General features: G+C 43.2%; 1 protein-coding gene across 7 annotated transcripts in view; it reads left to right on the top strand.

The window, feature by feature from the left end:
* Nucleotides 1–4,217: 4,217 nt before the first annotated feature.
* Nucleotides 4,218–20,482, top strand: part of myo3a (myosin IIIA) — a 29,640-nt gene continuing 13,375 nt past the window's right edge. For 3 of the 7 annotated variants that reach the window (XM_068303989.1, XM_068303993.1, XM_068303995.1), the window contains exons 1-14: nt 4,218–4,328; nt 5,046–5,229; nt 6,612–6,746; nt 12,074–12,178; nt 12,261–12,360; nt 15,153–15,229; nt 16,633–16,778; nt 17,698–17,763; nt 17,848–18,003; nt 18,373–18,414; nt 19,098–19,194; nt 19,574–19,690; nt 20,094–20,198; nt 20,319–20,402. In XM_068303989.1, the coding sequence (XP_068160090.1) occupies nt 4,327–4,328; nt 5,046–5,229; nt 6,612–6,746; nt 12,074–12,178; nt 12,261–12,360; nt 15,153–15,229; nt 16,633–16,778; nt 17,698–17,763; nt 17,848–18,003; nt 18,373–18,414; nt 19,098–19,194; nt 19,574–19,690; nt 20,094–20,198; nt 20,319–20,402 (1,416 nt within the window). In that variant the 5' untranslated portion in view covers nt 4,218–4,326. The other 4 variants (XM_068303991.1, XM_068303990.1, XM_068303992.1 and 1 more) reach the window with 4 other exon arrangements.

Here is a 20,482-nt window from a genome sequence, read left to right on the forward strand (position 1 = left end):
GAAGATATAAAGTTCAAATAAAACCAGATTAAAAAGCAATCCGCTTTTAAAAAACGTGTTATTAATATTTTGTGTGTGTGTTGTCTTTCTTTTCTTTGGGCTGAACAAAGATTTTTTTGTAACTTAAAGGTTAAAATGATTCTTTTATATCAATGCTTTACATAAAGAAAGTTTTATTTGACGAAGTCACTCAATAATCAGATTTTTTTATTTTTTTTCAAATGAACATTAACTGGGAGGACAGAAACAAACACGATGAAACCAAAACGTCTGTTCCATAAAGTACGTGAGAAGGATTATTTAATCATGCAGCAATCTTTAATAAAATGAGATTTCTCAGTCAGAGATGACGATTCTTCACGGCGGTGAGACTAGCAGCCGATTAGCGGGCGGGAAGCTGGGAATGTAGCTGAGCAGTATGTAGGTTACCTGTCAGGAAATAAAGCCTATTAACAGCTTATGTAACGCGTCATACATCTGACCTGAGTGTTGCACACGGGTTCTTATTAATGTTTCATAGAGCAGCTAATGTCTCCTGTTTGTTAGGAGGTTCTTGCACAACCTCGATGCTAAACCTGCAGCTGCGGGGTTTTGCTTTTCTTGACGGGAAAATGTTTGCAGCTGCTAACAATGCGTGACATTTTAATATTAAAAATTAATTTCCAATAACACTGTTTAATCATCTTTTGACACACGTCCGCGAAGTAAATCAAATTTATCTTTCTAAAAGTGTAGAAATAAAAACCAATGTCTGCTCAGGATTAAAAGTGTTTTAAAAACAACCAATGGCTATAATATTGATTATAAAACACTTAAATTACGAGATTCACAGATATCTTCCACCATTTGTATGTATCTGTTCTCCAATTGGTCCAATAGTGGGTCAGGGAGGCGTGTCCAGTAGGAGCAGCGACCCGGACCCCTGCCCTCTCTAATCATATGGCTATTATGGCCATCAGCGTGTCTCCATCCTCGCTCCTGGCCCGGCTTCCAGGAACCATTTGTAAAGCAGCGGAGCAGGAAATGAGGTTGGCGAGCTTGGAGGATGCGCTTGAGGGGGCGGCGTTTAAGTCGGGACGTTGATCATGTATGCTCCTCCCAGACAGCCGGGATGGAGGGATGGCCAAAACTGAGTCATAGTGTATCTGTAATGGACAGAGACATCACTGGCCCCCAGATTTATTACTGGCAAAAAAACCAGGAGTCCCGGAGCCGACAGATTGATGAGGTTTTATTACAGGGTCGAAGCACCGAACCTAAAATCTTCCAGTTATTCATCTGTAGCCGGCGAGATCACAACCTGAAAAATGAGACTGCCCACACTTCTGCGTCTTGTTTTGCTTTGGTTAGTATATATGATTAATATACGATTAAATTCCAATGATCTGTAGAGAATATAATCTGTAATTCAATTTAATGCAGAAAAAAATAACAATTTTTCTCAGGACATCACTGGCAATGCTAAGTGGTCGAGTTCCTCAACATTAAGATCCAAACAGGCCTGATAGAAATGACAACATCAGACTCATCGGCCATTATAAGAGGTCATAAAGTTATCATTTGTCAAGTTATCAATAAAGCACAATCACACAGAAGCTCATTCAGATAATGGAACTCATAAACCAAAAGTTTACACATTTATATCGTAAGAGAAATTCTCATTTGTTTCTCATTTTCTCGTTTTCAATAATTGTAATGCCTTTTGATTTCATAGTTTTCATTTTGCTCACATTCGTTAGTGGGCTAAATGATACAGCACTTCTACAATAAGATGAGATGAGAGGATGAGATGAGATGGTATGAAATAATACAAGACAAGACAGATGAGATGATACGATAAGATAAAATGAGATGGTACAAGGAGATGAGATGAAATGAGATGATATGAAATAATACCAGATGACATTACATAATGCAGAAAAGATGAGATGATACGATGAGATGAGATGAAATGAGATGGGATGAAATAATACAGGATGAGATTATATAATACGAGATGATGACATGACGCAATGAGATGATGAGATGAGATGACATGATGATTTATTTATCACTCTTGAGGCAATTGTCACTACGAGGGAGGATGAAACCTCTCGAACGAGTAAAGTTCTGAGAGTAAAAACATGAAACATTCAAGTTCAAGCGTAGCCTCACGACAGCTTGTGTTCATTTTCCTCGAACAAACTGAGATGAACTTCGTTACCCTGTAATAAACTCTTCCTGGCGCCGACCCAGGGCGGCCCGTCCTCCGCCAGCGCCGGTGTAATGGGACACTGCTAAACGATGCTGGGAGCCCTCCAGTGCAGTCATGGCTTGTTGCACCTGACTCGCCGCTCGCCGCCGTCTACGCCGGCGCCTATTGTTAGCTCGCCTTCTCCCGCCTAATTTATGACACCATCAGCTGCTGGCTTCTGGACGCCCTCACGCTAAAACCAATTACTTCAACTAATTACTACAAACCTGATAACTTTGTTGTGCAATTTTACATTTCTTTTTTCTCGTCACTACCAAGCAGAGGAGTTTGGAGCTCACGGGAGCCACACCTGCTGTTGGTATCTAATGCTATCATCTATACAACCGATCATGCAAATGCTCTTTAAACAGAGTAAGTATGATGATGACCTTTGGCTTTTTGTCTCAACTTATGCTAGAAAGGCTCAAACGCATTTGATTGGCTGCCCTGAAATACTTCCTCGTTTGTTCAGACAGACAGAAAACATGGCTGCTTCATTTGTGTTTCTTATTTGCAAGACATGGGAGTGGTTCAGTACCTCGCATCTGTGTGTGTGTGTGTGTGTGTGTTCACCTGTGCATCACAGTATGTGTGTCTGCGCACAGCGTTGTGACTCTGAATCGATGCTTTACCCTTTTCTTTCATTTATTCCCTCTCAACATCAGACATCAAAGGTAAATATGAATATACTGTAGATATTATCTGCGGAAATTCTTTGCTTTCTTTTAAAATTTGCATTTACAAGGAGTGACGTGGAGAACGCTCAGAGTACGATGAGGTGTTACTGCAGGGAGGTGACCCACTGGAGGGATTTGTCTGAATGCTAAACCCACAAAAATGCTGCTTTAATGTTGTTACCAACCACTGGTGTGGGATTTTTCAGCTTCTTAGAGATGTGCGCTTCTATCAACAACCATTTGCATCGTGGCGCTCTCAGTGAAAGCATTTGGTTAATTTGCTTAAATTAATATCCTACATGACAGATTATGTTGTTTTCCAGATTAGCTGCGTTATTGTACCAGGATTAAATCCAAATTCGAAACCACCTGTCAGCCTCAAAGATGAGCCCAAACCGGCGTTCCTTGGACTCACATTAGAATGCATTTTATATTAGAGTATTACAACTATTATATTACACTATGACTAACAATCATACTTATAGAAATGCAGCCATTTCTATGTATTATCTGAATGCATGCTCAGCCGTACATTTTCATTACTCGTGCACGAGTACACCGACTGTGGTGAACGCCACATCCCAACACCGCTAACTAAAAGTGACAGCTAGCCAGTGCTCCGGGGCGCACGAGGTTAGATAACACACACACACACACACACACACACTGCCTCCTCACAGGGGTTACTCCTTTAGCAGCCTTGGAGGTGTCCAGTGCGAGTCCTTCGGTTTCACTGTCCGTTCTCATGTGTCACCGCATGTTGTCGCCCATACAGGCCCAGATGTATTATTGAGGACATCTGCAGTGTACGTTATGTACGTTAGATTAACACAAGCCCTGTTACCTACATGTGGGCGCGGGCGTCGGGGTCTAATTACTCCGCACAAGCAATAACGGATATCTCCGCGCTGCCACGTGTGCGAGGCGGCGTTATCTTGTTGTGCGATGATTTATTTGCACTAAAACCGATTGTTATCATAATGATCACAGCTACTTTAGATAAGTAATGGGAAGTAAGTCTCAGATAGCATCCTTGGATGTAATCTTGGAATGTAAATGAATTACTAAAGAAGACGAGTGGCCCTCTGGAGCGCCGTGCGCCGCGGGCCTTTAGCCGGCTTTCCTCTGCATATGAATGGGGATCTATATGGGGAAAGGCTCACCCTGCAACGAACGGCTAATTCTTGTTAATCCCACTGTATTTCCAACCACTTTGCTCCGGCGCTGCCATTGGAAGCCAACTCAAAGGAGGGTGGGGGGAATTGCTGGTGAGATTATCCGGCGTTGGCTCCTCCTCTGTGGGTTCTGCTCGCAGTCAGGCCAGGGCCGGCCTGCCAGCGCTCCAATGCTAACCTTTAGCGCAGAAATGGATTCATTTGCTTTTGGAAAAATGTTCCGAGTCAGACTGAGAGAACGATGTAAGTTTGTTGAACGCATCCTGCTTTTTTTTTTTAAATATTGAATTTTTATTTTGATGTGGAAAATGCTAAACTGTGACGTCAGAACCGGACCTCCTTGTGTTGACGGGTGTGTGAAAGGTGTGTTTAGAGGTGCTTTTGCACCACTTAGCAGTATATTCCTTATTAGTGTTTGTATTTTCCACATTCCGTCCTTATTATAAGACATTATTTGACGACTAAACATTTAAATGCAAGTATAAAATCCTGTTTTCACTGCTTTTATTAACCTTTAATTCATGTTAATGGCGTTAGAATACATTTTAAAGAAAATAAATGCAGTTTTAACTCGTTCACATTTCTATTTTGAACACAATAGCATCGTGTAGCTTTGTGAACGAGTGTCACCCCGGTGTTAAAACCCCTACAATTAACCCCCAGCTATGGAGATAATCCACTTGTTAAACACTTGATGTGCTTCCAGTTTAATTCCAAAACAAACCAGCATGACATCACATTTGACGCCAGAAAAACCACTCATCTGGTGCCGCTTCACAGCGCACTCATAAGTTTCCTAGTTAATATCAATTATTCTGCCCATCGGCATAACATCGTCGTCACATCATCATTACAAGGAAGGTAATTAAGAACAGGCGTTTTCTATACTCTCCTTCATTCCACTTCCTGTTCCTGTTCTTCTTCGGACCCGTGGTTTTGTTTTTGTTTTTTCCCCCACAGGAGATCTCTCCTGAGGATGTTTCCACAGTCAGGGAAATCGATTGTCTTTGACAACTTCCCCGATCCCACTGACACCTGGGATATCATCGAGACAATCGGTAAAGGGACGTACGGAAAAGTCTACAAGGTGCTCAACAAGAACGATGGAAGCAAAGCGGCGGTGAAGATCCTGGATCCCATCCATGTGAGTCCTTTATCTGGATCAGAATCTCTGCTAGATCATTTATTCTCAACTCAAGGCATTCAGAAAAGGAGCGTTCTGCCAAACCAGCGGCAAAATTATGTCAGGAAATTGCTTGTGATGAACGGCTGATCATCAGTGGGATGTTTCACGGCGGGTTTTCGTTGATTGCGGGCGGTTTTGCTTGTGTAGGGTCTTACCTATGAGTCATACGTGGCAAACGTGGCTTAAAGCCAGGTAAAGATTTCTTTTCCACGGTGATGATGCTCACCATTCGCAGAGGCGCAATCATTAACCAATCGTCATCTAGATTTAGTGCAACGCCAATACGTCGTGTAAAGCAGTCCATGTTGCTGTTGCCGCCCTGTGCAGACTGAAAGCACCTCTGTCGTCTATTTTTACGGTACGGTGAAGCACGTGGGCTTTAGCGGCTCTAATTAGCAGCTATTTTACGCCGGCTACTAAAAGTCTCATTAGCCCTTTGTGAGACGGCGACTGCTTCATGTTGTTGAGAAATGATGATGAGGAGCGGGGCCTCCTTCACCTTAATCACCAGGATGATAACGCCTCATGAAGACTTACAGGAATTACAGCTAAAACTAGAGGAACCTCGTTGTTCTGAGGACCTCATTTTCAGGAGCTCAGTTGGAGGAACTTTTTTTGATCACTGTAGGTCATTTTGGAGTTCCTCTTGAATTAGAATGTGAACAGAAGGCTGTTGGAGGTATGCAGTACTCAAGGTTCTCCACAGGGGGCGATCTTCCAAAGGACTTTTCAGAAGTCATTGAAAACTCCCTTGATGTGCGGCGTAGTTTTTATTCCAGGCTGACGTCCATAAAGTATTTATTATTGTCTTGTGACATTGTTATTTTAAAAGTACAGTTTTTTGTGTGTGTTTTCTTGTTCCCAACCGATCAAATCAAGTATGAGTGGTCGTGATGACAGAAAATCAAAACCGTTTCTTTGCCGCCGTTTCTCTAATGCTTCCAATTTTCTTGTCCAAAGTCACTTTAGCCTTTGTGGTGTTCCAAAAAGGAAAAAGAAGAAGAATAAAACAACACATCTAAGAAAAATAATTCCATCAAATCATTTCGAGAAGGAAAGATCGCTTTAGTTGAACTGAAACGTTTGATGACACTCAGATATCCTTCTGTTTTAAGGGGACACAAGCAGAGTTTAAAAATCAGCTCTTCTGTTAGCTTAGCATTAAAGAGTTTTCCTTCTATCCATCCAAAGGCAACAGAATCTTCATATTTACACGACATGGTATCGATCATAATTTATAGTGTTTAAAATGGATATTTATGTCTTTTTATTATTTACTCTCACCAATGCAACTTCAGAAGTGAAACCAAGACCATTTCTACGATCATTCTGTTTTTCAGGACATCGACGAGGAGATCGAAGCGGAGTACAACATCCTCAAAGCCCTTTCCGACCACGCCAACGTGGTCAAATTCTACGGGATGTACTACAAGAAGGACGTGAAATGTGGAGACCAGCTGTGGCTGGTGTTGGAGGTAGGGTTCGCCACCAATCTTGCGCTAAACTTGAGTTGTCCTGCGTGTATAATCTGTTTACTGTGCCGCCGCCGTGCAGACAAAGGTGCAGATTAAAAGTCCGATTGTACTTCCCACCGCGTGTCTCGACAGGTATGTGCAGCGGCCAAATCTGACCGCGGATTAGCCGGTAGTTTAAGCCGCCATGAGCAGTCTAGGTGTTTACCTCCAGGCCACCTGGGGAGATTTGGTCACAGGCCGACAACGTGGATGCGTTGGGGGTCAGGGGTCGCCCACCTGACACCGATTCCCTGCTGGGGGCAGCAGGCCTGGGATTGCAGCGCTGTCTAAATGCATTAGATGACGCACGCGGCACGTCGGAGCGGCGTCTCTCCCGGCTGATTTTTTGGTTAAACGTGGAAAGGATGGGATATTTTTTGAGTGTTTTGCAAGATACCACCCCACAAGAGCAGCATTGCATTTGACTTTGAGACAGAACGTCGACCGACGGCGTATGAATAATGGGATTCACGTGTGATATTTGGTGTTTAAGCCCGAGGAGGCTGCAGATGTTTTTCTGCACAAACTTAAAAAACCTCTCCTCCATCTTTGTCGGTTCTGCGCCTTTCATATTTCATCGCCTTGCTTTTCAAATGTCAAGCTCCAGACAAATGTGTAATGGAGGTCAACCTCATGTTTGTGGGGGTCAAACGCGGGTTTTTCTCAACCTGTTATTTGTCTTCTGGCTTTGATAGAGGGTCGGACAATCTTGGAGACGTCCTGCAAACGGGGTTAGGAAACTTTGGGTCGTTTCAAAGATTTTTTTTAATCCTCCGGCGTTGGCATATATGGTAGTTTAACTACTTGCTGTCTTTCTCACGCACACCAAATTAAAGACAACAAGTAAATGAAACTTTAACTGCACCTTAAAAAGGAAATCCTCTCCTCCACCTACTGCAGCTTTATCAGGTCCATCGGTGACAGAATGTCCTTTTATTTGTCATCCGAGCTCGGAGGACTTTGCATCGACAGCATCGGTGCTATGCTAACCCAGGAGATAGTTTTCACCTTCTGCAGCTTGTGTTTCTTTCCCTTTTACTGTCTCACCTTCCTCCTGACCTCTGCAGAGGACCGTCTGCGATCGCCGTCCTCAGATATCGAGTGCAATTTACCGTTGGACCGGGACTCGATCATTGAGTAAAAAATATAAATCTGACAGGAGGGGATTTCACTCCGCATCTTTGTTTACTTCCTGTTTCCTCATCCATTTTATAACATTTTCAAGAAAAATCTGCAAGCAGCAGTCCAAATCTGGACGCTAATCCGGTTGCTGAAATCACCGCCTGACAGTTCAGGCTGTGTGTGTGTGTGTGTGTGTGTGTGTGTTTGTGTGTGTGCATGTGTGTGTGTGCACGCTCTGAAGTAGATGCACAAGGGCTTTTAGCAGTGAAGAGACAGGAAAGCAGGCGGTGAGGTGGTCATTCACCATGGTTACTGTCCCTCCTTTCTAAACTGTAATTTTCCATCCTTCACAGAGGAGCCCTTCTCAGCCCTGTGCTGACAGCAGATCCCTCATTATGAACAGCATTCACCCCCAAATTGCATCCTCTACTTTGTTAGCCCCTCATTGGGGCGCGCCAGCTTTTGGCTTCTCTTCTGTAGCGTACTCCTTTATGTCGACCAACTCCCGCCAGCTTTCATGTACGGCTGTGTTAATAAAAATAGTTCAAAGACGACGACGACGGAGCGACTTTTATCCTCTGATTGGAAATACGAAACCTGATTTGTCGTTTAGGAGGCCCCACGTTTCATCCTAGGACCCCAACATTTAGAAGCTAATCTCAAGATTCATCCTGTATTAGACAAAAAAACAAAAACAATGTTGGAATAGAACTTTAACTTTTATTTCTCTGTGGGCTTTTTAATTCTAAATGCTTGTTTGTTGCAGACTGGTTGGTAGTTTAGATCACATGTGACAAACTCAAGGCCCGGGGGCCAAATGTGGCCCTCCACATCGTTTTATGTGGCCCGCGAGAGCATAAAATTGTACGTGTGGCATTGAAGTCCCTTTAGTCTTCCTGCCCTCGCACCCTTGCAGTCATTAATTGACAATGAGGTTTAAAACAGTCTTCCTTGTTAAGTCTTTTCTATAAATGGTGTCAGAAAGTAGACACCTTTGGCGAGTATCCCGGTGTAAACGATAAGGCCGGGGGTAACAATAGCAGCGGTTTTTTTTCTCTGGTGGCAATCCAGTTTGTCACAAACGCACGTTTGTCCAGCGTTACACGAGATGACTCCATAGGTTTGGAAAAGAGGATATTTGTGTTTGTAACGACGTGAAAAGATGAAGTAAAAGTCAGCACCTGCGCGTTTGTTTCATCTTCACGTCCGTTTCATCCACTTCTTTCATCGACTGCCTTCATTTGCATGTCTAAAGAAGCACCTGACCTCATTTGGAATGCAGAACACGCCCCTCACTGTGAGGCAAAATCAGGTTTGATCTTTGAGAATAGATTGTTGTTAAAATAAAGGAGGGAGGGGTCACGCGTACAATTCTTTAGAAAAATGAGAAAATCAGAATTTTTTTGTTTGTTTTCATACTCAAATGAACTCGAAACACTTGACCTGTTTGACTCGGACTCGGCTGAAAAAAAAAAAAGTCTCTAACTCTCAGGAAACCTGGTTTTATTGAATTCAGATGAAAATGAAAACATGTCAGAAGTTTCACGTGTCGTTTCCACTCTAGAGGTTTGAGCCGTCGCCACATCTCAAATAATTAATGTTCCTGTCGGGCATCGCTTTTCTGGAAGTCGGCGCTGAAGCTAAGGTGAGAGTGCTAACATTTAGCCGTGCTAAACCTGCAGCAGCAGACCTCTCATTAATGAGGCTTTGTCTGTCTGCCCCGTGTAATTTAATGATGACAGGTGATATGGACTGACGTCAGGTGCAGCTCATCGCCTGTCTGAGGAAACCTCGGCGGTATTCTCTGCTTAACTGCTGCTTGTCTGGACGTCTGATAGTAGAGAGCAGAAGTGATTAAGCTGAGATCCACGCCATCCATCCTGCAACACCTCCCTGGGCGTCTGATGGATGGCTGCATTGATAGACAGATAGAAACCAGGCCAGACAGCCGCTGTTAAAAACTCATGCCATCGCATAGTCAAGGTCAGAAGTGTATTTCACCATCGGGATGTAATGAATAGAAGGTCGGTGCTGGGGGGTAGGGGTGGGGCCCGGGGCCAGAGGCTCTGTTTGGAGTCACTGTTGGAAATGATATCAATGCACACAGGATAGCAAAAATAAAAACACACTTAGTATGAAGAGGAATATAACAATTGAAAAGAGATCCAGAAGAAATGTAGAAGTGGCTAAAGAAGCAAGATGACCATAAAGAAACAAAATAAAACCAGAAAACATTACAAATAGATGTAAAAACAACAAAAAGGATGCCAAACATGTAAAAAAAAAACAACAAAACCAGAAAACCTCATCCTTTTAATGGACATAAATTAAAAGGATGCCAAAATGTGTTAAAAAAAAACAACCCCAAAACAAAACCAGAAAACATCAAAAGGATGTAAAACCAACAAAAAGGAAGCAAAAGGTGTTAAAAATAAAAAAGACAACCAGGAAACATCACAAAGAGATGTCAAAACAACTAAAAGGATGCCAAACGTGCAAAAAAAAAAAAAAGAGAAAGAACACCACATAGAGATGTAAAAACAGTTAAAGGATACAAAAAAAAACCATACAAAGAGATGTCTAAACAACTAAGGGGATGTAAAATGGTAAAAAAGATACTGGTAATGCCAACAAGTAGAAACAAAATGACCACAAAGAGACAAAAAACACACGACAAACGCACCACAACCACAGTGTGACACAAAATACCCACAGAGACACAAATCCTCTTCAGAGGGATGCAAACGAATCCCAGAGATGCATCAAGAACACAAAGTCAGACAAACCCAAAGAATAGGAATTTAAAGATCAACAAAATCAAACTTGGACCAAAGGGAATCAATAGAATAACTAATAATTACAATTTTAGGCATTTGGGTGTTTAAAATCAAACCAAATGTAATGTTTTGTGTCTAAAAAAGTGTGGAACCACTTCTGGCCGGGATCTCCTGCCGTTCCCTCAATTAGCTTTCGGCGAGCGGGGACGACTGAAAACGCAATCAAACCCCCGTGAGACGACAAAATGGGTCCTCATTCAGAGCTGGGAGTGAACAGCTGCAAATATTGTGCCTGCGTTACCACGCTGCAGCCGTCAGCAGGCAGCAGCTTTATATCAGGAAACGTTCGCATCGCACCACTGTTAGCTGTGGTGCAACATTTCTGCCCCAATCATACGTTTAGCAGCGTAAATATCACCTTCAAAACCCACGCTGGGCTGTTCTCTGCAACATCTTCTCATTTCAAATGGGCAGAATATGTGTGTGTGCTGCAAGGAGGTGATTCTAATGGTAAATAAACACACACACACACACACACACACACACACATAGGCAATTTAGGCTTTCAGTTTTCAAGTGCTGGAAATTAGTGTAATTATACATGAATAAGTGTTTAATCAGAATTTTCCATCTTGCATCAAATGTTTGGGTTTTTTTGCACGCAGTTAAGATTTGAATATGTGTTAAAATGCACAACCAATAAAGTGGAACGTCTCCCTTATATATTATATGTTCTATGTTCCACACCGACTGACAAGGCCCGGCAGCGTTTCTGACATCTTGTTCTTCATATACCTCTCACGGCTCACAAAAGAAAAAGACCCAAATGAAGGGGTTATTACCGTTACCATGGCAACCCACCAGGTAATTTTCCGTAATTTTCCAAGGATTGACAGTTGTGTCTACATCTACTGGATGCCGTTTTTTTTTCCAGGAGAAAACACCTACAAGAGCACAGAATCAATATTTTTCTTTTTATGCTGTCCAACCCCCGCCGTAAATTTTTTATTCTTGGTACGTCCCATTTTCAGACGCTGTGTGTTTGATATATTGTTTTTTCGCATTGTTCGAATGCATAAAAGCATCCACTTGATCGGTAGATAATGTTCAGTATTTGCCTCGTCGTCGATTAAACATGCTAAATACACATTTTGTCCCCCGTGGGGGCAGATTGTACCTCTCTCTAAGCTGCCTGAGAAAGATAAGCCGCTAAAGATTGATGGAATTACCTCCAGCGTCTATTTTCTCCCTGTGAAATCTTCGCCATCATAACATTGTCATCCTCCGCCGTTCCTCAGATGCCCCAGATTTCAGCATATTGTAACTGCTGACTCTTCTTGATTTTCCTCCTTCTTCTTCTTTTTTTGTGTCTTTTTAAATCTGTTTCAGCTCTGCAATGGCGGCTCGGTGACCGATCTGGCTAAAGGCATGCTGAAGAGAGGCTACAGGATGGATGAAGCCATCATCGCCTACATCCTGCGCGAGGCTCTCATGGTAAGATGACCTTTCGGATACGCGGGAGAGGCCGAAGGCGCCGCTTGGAGACCAGGAAAGCTTAACTTTGTTTTCTCCGCAGGGCCTCCAGCACCTCCACATCAACAAAACCATCCACCGGGACGTCAAAGGCAACAACATCCTCTTGACGACGCAAGGAGGGGTCAAACTGGTGGATTTCGGTAGGATGTTTTTGTCAAGCTGGGGTTTTTTTTTTTTGTATTTTCCTTCTTTAATCAGTAAAAAATCAAATTCTAATTTAACAGAAAAAGGTCAAATCCATTACCGTCAGCCTCTTTCCAAATAAATTGCGCCACCAATTACTTTTCGTCTGGAGGCTGGAATACATTTACACAACCCCAACAAGGTGGCAGATGATTCTACTTTTCCATTAAGCGCCGTCTTTACCCGACAGCAGCGGGCGTTGTTGCTATTCATCCTCTGTTTGCGCTCATTTGAGTTTTCTTAAGCAAATGAGCCACTCAGAACAGCACAGCTATCGTTCTTGGCACATGACAGGCAAATTCGGCCTCTTTTCAAGGGTGGGGGTGGGGGGGTTGACTCACCCTAGTTGTCGTCAGCAGAATAAGCAGGACAAATAAAATCTGCACTTTGGTTTGCATTTAGCCTGCTAATTGTGGGCTTCTCTTAAAAGCCTTTTTTCTGGCCGTGGAGCAGGAAGCGCAGCCCGTATAAAGGGGAGGGTGTTAGGGGAATGGCTTTCTATGTGGATGTGAAGTAGGGAGTAAAGATGAATTAATTTTCTATCGTCCCCCCCCCCCTTTGAAAGCTTGATCGGCAAACAGTGTGTCATAAAGAGAAAGGATGACTTGAACAAAGACGAAATCGGCTCCTTCAACATCTGTGAAATATATTGATAACATAAAAAAACAAAAGATTTTATACAAAATACACATCAGCTGTTCCAAAAGTATTTATCACACAAAGTATTTATCGAATTCCGATTTGTTCCGTGTCTAAAGCGTTCGAAAACCAAGGTTTGCTTGTGCTGGATAAATATGGAATAAATCTGCATTAGAATAAATTTCATAATCCACCCATCGGTCGCTGAGAGGCTAAAAAAAAATAAAAATCGGGAAGTAAACGCCAATTATTTTTTTTTGACACTTTCTTTCTATTGCGATTTTGAAGTAGTAACAGAACAAAAAAAAGTAACAAAATTAAAAAAAATTCACAAAGAAAAAAAAAAGAAAACACTAGATCGTCATGTTTCTGGAATCTGCTCCTGTATTCTTTAAAAATACCGCCAAATTTTAAATTTTTCTCCAATTAGCACATGTTAGCATGTCCACAGCTTCTAGTGAATTGCTGCTGAATCGTTTGTGTGTTAGCATCGAGAGAATGTTAGCATGATAGCATTTATCTCAAAGCCGACTGGCAAACACCTTCAATTGAGAGAGGAGAGGAAGAAGAGGAAGGAGAAGAGGAAGAGGAGGCCCGCCTCCTGCTCGCTGGGTGTTACATGCCGGCTTTGCGTCACGCTGGGATTAATGGTTTTTCCTGTGGAGGGGTGTACGCTACACTAAGCAGCTGAGGAGATAACGCCCCCGTCGTGACTCATCGCCAGCAGAGACACAAAATAGCAAAGAGATGGACCCAAAAAAAAAAAAAGGGGGGGGGGGGGATGAGTGAGAGGAGCCCGACGTTCGAGGCTCTCATGAATATGCTAATAGACAGCGTTATCTGTGTGATGATTATTAGTGTGGCCCACCAGGCTCCTCTCTGGGCTAATGTAGCAGAAAGAGAGGGGGCTGTGAGCGCTTTAATGGACGGCTCTGTGATATATATAAACGTTCATCACTGCAGATGATGTAGGTTTACTCATGAATCATGTTTGGACAACTGTTTTGTTCTCGCTCACGTGGGTTGATCTGTTTCCGTCTATTGGGGTCGTCTCTGTCCGTATTCTTTCCCGCCTCTCCTCCTACACGGGTTTGTAATCCCTTTCTTTCTTTTCTTTTCTTTTTTTTCCCTTTTAATTCCATCCCTGGATTTAACTCACAAACACCAGAAACGCATCAAGATATTACCTCACTGCAACAACAACCACAAAAATCCTCCAAAAATTGGTGCATTGATTACATTTTTGCAGGAAGTGGTTTCCTAAAGCTGTCAGAAAACGCATGTGTGCATGCATTTATGCACGCTAGGATGCACTCTGCGTTAAATAAGCATCACATTTTAAATTGTGCATTTAAAATTCCCCCTGAAATAATGCACCACATTCAGGTGAGAGACAGAAATTCAGGATTTGCAAACCGCATGTCGTGCATCAAACCATTTGTTTGTGGGGGAGATGCTTTTTTTTGTCCCCAGGCGCTGCTTTTGTCCTGGTTGCTGCTCCAGTAGAGCCGGGCCCGTGGGATGTGCGGCGTAACATTGATTTGTCTGGACTGGACTGAAGTCAGGATTGTGGGTCAGCATGCTCCTTGTCAGGGTTTTTAACCACACATGAAGTCACGCAACAACAGAACGCAGAAACCCCCTCGCCTTTTCTCCATCTCCCTTTCCATTGGTCGCATCCTGACTTCATCCCCAAACTGTGACGTGAGCTAATAAATCAATGGGCATCCTGAGAGAGAGAGACGCTGTCAAACGCTGGTTTTGCATTCAAACGTTCCTGAAATAATCTCCCACCGCCATGCAAAAAAAACGCGTAATTCAAAGTAATGTATCATTTAAGAGAAGAAAAAGAACAGCTTGATGGCTTTGTGTGTGCATGTGAGGGCGTACTTGTGTTCCCCTTTTGTTTACCCTCCTTGTCACCATAGTGACAGCTTCATCGGCGGTATACAAGAAAGCTTTTAGATCCATTGAGCGGCAACCCGCTGTTTACCGCTTCCTCTTTCACACATCATAAGTTTTATCAGTTCCTCTTTTGTTTGGGAGGAAAAACAAATGAAAACAAATTTGGAGGTAGCTTTTTTTTGTGTGTGTTCTCTTCCCCCCATAGGTGTATCAGCCCAGCTGACAAACACCCGCCTGAGGAGGAACACCTCCGTGGGAACCCCCTTCTGGATGGCTCCAGAGGTACGGTACAAAAGGCCCATAAAGGCCTCGACTGTTTCCACACAACATTATTTTGGAGTGGATCCCAGCGGGCCTCCGTCAGCACAGTCCAGCACGACATGCGTGGAGAAAATGGAACGGACAGCCGTCATCCTTCATTTCCTGCCTCGTCTATTTGTGGTGCATCCGTACTGTCGACTCTGTCGAAGAATGGCTGCAAACGGTCATCGTTTAAGTTACAAAACGTGAGCCCAGCGCCAAACTGTTTGAGTTGCATTGTGGGTAATTTAGGCACCATGCGGTCATGTCATAATTTAAATGTTGAGCATTTTGTTCTGACGACAGGAACAACTTCAGATTTGAATTCAAAAGTAGGTTACTATTACACTAAAACAGTTATTTGCATGAGACTGTCTCACATCAAAAGAGTGTTAAGATTTCTGAAAAGTTGGGATTAAAAGATTTGGTCAAAAAAAGTGACATAAAAATAAAAAAAATTAAACAGAAAAAATCAGACAAACTTTAGGGAAAAAAACCCCATGTGCTCCTTTCGACCGTTGAACCGGCCCATAAAAGGAGCCGTGCCCTTTAACCCGTCTGATCAAAATGGACATTTTTACATGAGGTTTGCATGTCGTGCAAATTGTGCACTAGAATTCACTCTCCGACAGGTGTGGTGTCAAGACTCCAGGGATTTTAATCTCATTTGAGTAAGATGCTCATCAAAGAACGCAGCTTGAGCGGACGGCAACAAGATTTTATGAAATAAAGTGTTTTTATCACCGGAAGGAAAGATTTTGAACGAGTCTCCGTGAACGGAAACATTCTGGATGATGTAGAAGTTATCACGGCTACTTTCTTGAGAGGCGCTTGTTTTGCCGCTTTGAGTTGCGAGGTAAGTCGAGCCTTGTTTGTTTGATGACCTGCATTAAGCTGTTGGGTGCACATAGAAAAAAAAGTATTTTATGATGAATTTGCTTTACAAAAGCTTATGTGAAATATTACAACTCTATTAGGAAGGGTTAATCATTGTTTGTGTATTATTTGTTCTAAAATGGTTTTTAAGCTTTGGTAACTTCATGATATTCAAAAAAATAATAATTTTTTTTTTCTGCAATAAATGTGGCATGAAAAAGCCCCACGTGTAGCGTGTTATCCTGTAAATCGTCATTTTAGATGAATTACAACATTAAAAACTTCTTCCTTTTATTTGTGGTTAATTTTAACGTGATGCTGTAACCAGCATGAACAAGTGAGGGGGAAGGGGGTTGGAATGGATAAAGTCCCCTTTAGTTTCTCAATTCAGATTTTAAATGGATTTTCAGTTCATGCAACTCTTTCCTTAATGGTGGGAAAATAACTTTAAAAGATCAGTAAGTGAAATAAAACTTTTTTTTTTTCTAATTTCATCTCTCTGTCTGCAGGTTATCGCCTGTGAGCAGCAGCTGGACTCGACCTACGACGCCCGTTGTGACGTTTGGTCTCTAGGCATCACCGCCATAGAGCTGGGCGATGGAGACCCGCCCCTTTCTGACCTCCATCCAATGAGAGCCCTCTTCAAAATACCCAGGTGAGCGCCGTTTTGTCCCATCAATTCCCCCTAAAATGGTTCCACACCTGCGTGCACACGCAGACTGCACATCCGTGACACACGGATCCGTCCCTGTGAGTTTGCTGTGGGGGTGGAGCTCCTCGGGCGCCATCACGCCGCTCTCTCAGAATCTATGTGACGTCTGCAGCCAGAGCTCCAGGCGGGGGGGTGTTCGCCGCTGTGGGTTCGTCCCAAGCAACACAAAGGTCACTGCGGCCGAATTCTGCATTTGATTCAATTAGTTTGACCCAAATAGGAGAAGAAGCAAATCCGATGTTTTGATTGGATGTTTGTTCTCACCTGATTTACATGCGACATATCATCCAAAGACAAATACACTCCAGGTTTCTCAAAACATGCCTCTGTGTTTATTTGCAAATTTGCAAATCATGACCTTGGTAAGTTCATGTCGTATGAAAATGATGATGTATATTTTCTTCCTTATTAAGATTCAAACATTATCTTAACACAACATCAAAAAAAAAAACCATCCACAGAATCAACAACAGAATCCAAATAAAACGTTAATTTCTCTGCCAACGAGACTGAAATATCAAAACGTGAAGCGAAATTCGGAGTTTCGTCCGAAGAATTTCGAGTCCTCACGGTTTATTCTTCTTAACATCCCATATTTGATTTCTACTGACTCTGACTTTTTCTATCTCCTTCTCAACGTCAGCTGTATCAGCACCACCCGGCTGCACAGGTGGAGTGCCATTTGCTATTGCCACAGGCCACCTCAGAAACACCTCTGGATGTCTCGGATGATTAATAGTCGAGATTGCGTTCTGCCGTTTCGGCGCGGCGCCTCGGCCTTTTGTTCTCCGGCCCGCCTGCGTAAATCTCATCTCATCTTATCTTTTCCATTTATCTCCTCTCATTCCTCCTCCGTTAACAGAAATCCTCCGCCTACCCTCCACCAACCGGAGCTTTGGTCCGACCGCTTTAACGACTTCATCTGCAAGTGAGTGCCTCTGCAAAATAATCCATATTTACACCCAGAGACTCTCCCCGAATGCAAACCCGCTCCCCTTTCCTCCTCTAACAGATGTCTGATCAAGGACTTTGAGCTGAGGCCAAACGTGCTAGACCTTCTCCATCATGTCTTCGTCAAACAAATCATCGGCAGAGAGAAGATCTTGCAGAAACAATTGATCGAGCTCATTGATCTCAACCAACAAATAGGAGTGATCGAGAAAACAAGGTACCGTCCGAACGGCGCGTCCTCTTTAAGTAAAAATCACATTTTTTCGTGCCGTCTTGCTCCCATTTGTCTCGCTGCACAAGCAGAGCGCTCACACTCCGTTAAGTGTGTGATAGATTTTGTTAGCAACCTCTTAAAATAGCCTGGAAGCCCTCCTGTCAGTGGCTTTAATAAGTTCTGCTGCAGCTTAGAGTTTGCAGACATTATAATCCAAATTACCCTCCTTCGCTGGATGTTTCCATCACTCTCACGGCAAAACGATGACTCAATCGGGCTCGAGGCGCCAGCTGCAGGTCACATGACTCAGAATGTTCACCTGGAAAGTGTGTCTTGAAATGAAAATGTTGATCCTATCTCTGTCGTTTAAAGCCATCATGGAAAGACAGACAGGAGCGCAGGCGGCGACGACAGGTAACAAAAAAGCCTCCCTGACCTTCACGCTGCAGTAGGAATAGATCAGAGCGCCGCCCGTAGATCGCTCATCAATACACGAGCTGGTTTTAGGTCCCTTAAAACAATGTTGTCTGTTGCTTTCGTCGCGTTTTTTTTCGTCCACCTTTTCGATGCAGAGGTCGCGACCTTTACGGCGGTGGATGAGCGTCAAACCTCACCGACATCAAGAAGTTTTAGATGAACAGAGGCTTCGCAGAGATCAGTGACAGGGACAAATTAACTATCGATTAAACAAAGATGCTTTTTTTTTTTTTTAATCTGTAGATGCCAAATTTTTTTTGATAATCCCACGTTTTATTTGGCTTCTCGTTTAAATCGTTTCTAGATCAAAGCCCTGAAGGTCAGAAGCCACTCCCGTCGGGGAAGATTTGGGGAATAATTTCTCGACTATTTCAACTTTGTGAGTGTTAAAAAAAAGGAGAAAATAAGATGCTTTTAAAGTTTTTTTCAGTCAACTTCCAGTTTCTTTCGCGCTAAATTAGCTTTTAGCTGATCTCAAGAGTCCAGCAGGAGAAGAGGCACAAAGATGACCTCCGTGTTTGTCGCTGTAGACGCTCATCGTCGTGTTTTGACCTTCGTCTAGTAGAAGCTTGTAGACGTGACTGCGTCGGTGAATCCAGACGACTTTTTGTGAATTCAAGGCATGAACGTATCCACACGAAAAAAGGAGGCCACATGACGTCGCAGAATGAACCAGGAGAGGCGGACGACCTCGCCACCATCGAAGTTCTAGACGAGGTAAGCGAGACGACGTCTTCAGTCTCTGTTGGTCTCTGTTTGGACGGTTCCAAAATACCGTTTATTAGAGTGTCCTTGTGATACTTGTGAACATTCAAATGCACAACGGCGTCTTTTTACACAAATAACATTATTTAAGGCCATTTGTCATATCTGGCTCCTGCATTGACGTCTTGAACGATAGGATCGGTCTCGGTCGCCGGCGGATATTTCCACCCATCCCTCAACGGGGGGAGAAGCTCTGGAACGAGGGAGCCCTGCTGTTGATGTACCTGTCCTGTCAGCGGGAAGACAGGAGAATTAATCACTAGCGTGACATGATGATAATGCATTATAACAGGACATAAGCTGATCCGCGTCGCGCTCGTTGCTCTTCCAGAACACGCTAACGGAGCAGCTCCAGAGTCGCTACGGGAGAGAGGAAATTTACACGTATGTGGGAGACATCCTCATCGCCGTCAACCCCTTCCACAAGATGGACATATACACTCCTCAGGTATATGTTGTGCGTGTTTCCCATGATGCACCAGGGCTTGCACATTTGATTGCACTCAACGTGCATTCACATTAGAGCCGGCTGTCGGCTGCATCCCATTACGTTTGCCCTCCACACACACACACACACACACACACACACACACACACACACACACACACTGCCCCTGATTGTCTGCCTCTGAGTGTTTTTCTCTCAATCATCATGTTTTGCTTTGCTTTTAAAAAATATATATATGTTCCTCTCCACCTAAAGCAGAAATATACTGTATTGTATGAACAGTTTGCACCGAGGGAAATTCTGTAGTGTGCAATGAAGAGAAGCAAAGCCTCATCAGAATGAGATTAATTTCCCTCTAATATCTACTTCTGTTTTAAATTAATTTTTTTTTTTAATTCCGCAGCACACCAAGATGTACATAGGAGCTAAACGCACCGCTAACCCTCCACACATCTTCGCCGTGGCCGATGTAGCGTACCAATCCATGGTGTCCTACAATGCAGACCAGGTAATGAAGCTGGGTACAGACACGGGGTTCAAATTTGCCCTTTTTGTTGCTGTTGATTTAAATCAGTTTGGGAATCCTGAGTGTCATTTATTTGCTAGTTTCTGGTGTGTTTCTATGCAGTGTGTTGTGATCAGTGGAGAAAGTGGAGCTGGGAAAACCGAGAGCGCTCATCTGTTGGTGCAACAGCTGACAGTTCTTGGAAAAGTGAGAATAACCCAAAATCTAAACGTGAAGCACGGCGACCTTTTCAACATCAAGATCCTGATGGATGGTGATGATGTAAA

This window comes from Antennarius striatus, chromosome 20 (genome assembly GCF_040054535.1).
Source record: "Antennarius striatus isolate MH-2024 chromosome 20, ASM4005453v1, whole genome shotgun sequence".
NCBI classification, from domain to species: domain Eukaryota; kingdom Metazoa; phylum Chordata; class Actinopteri; order Lophiiformes; family Antennariidae; genus Antennarius; species Antennarius striatus.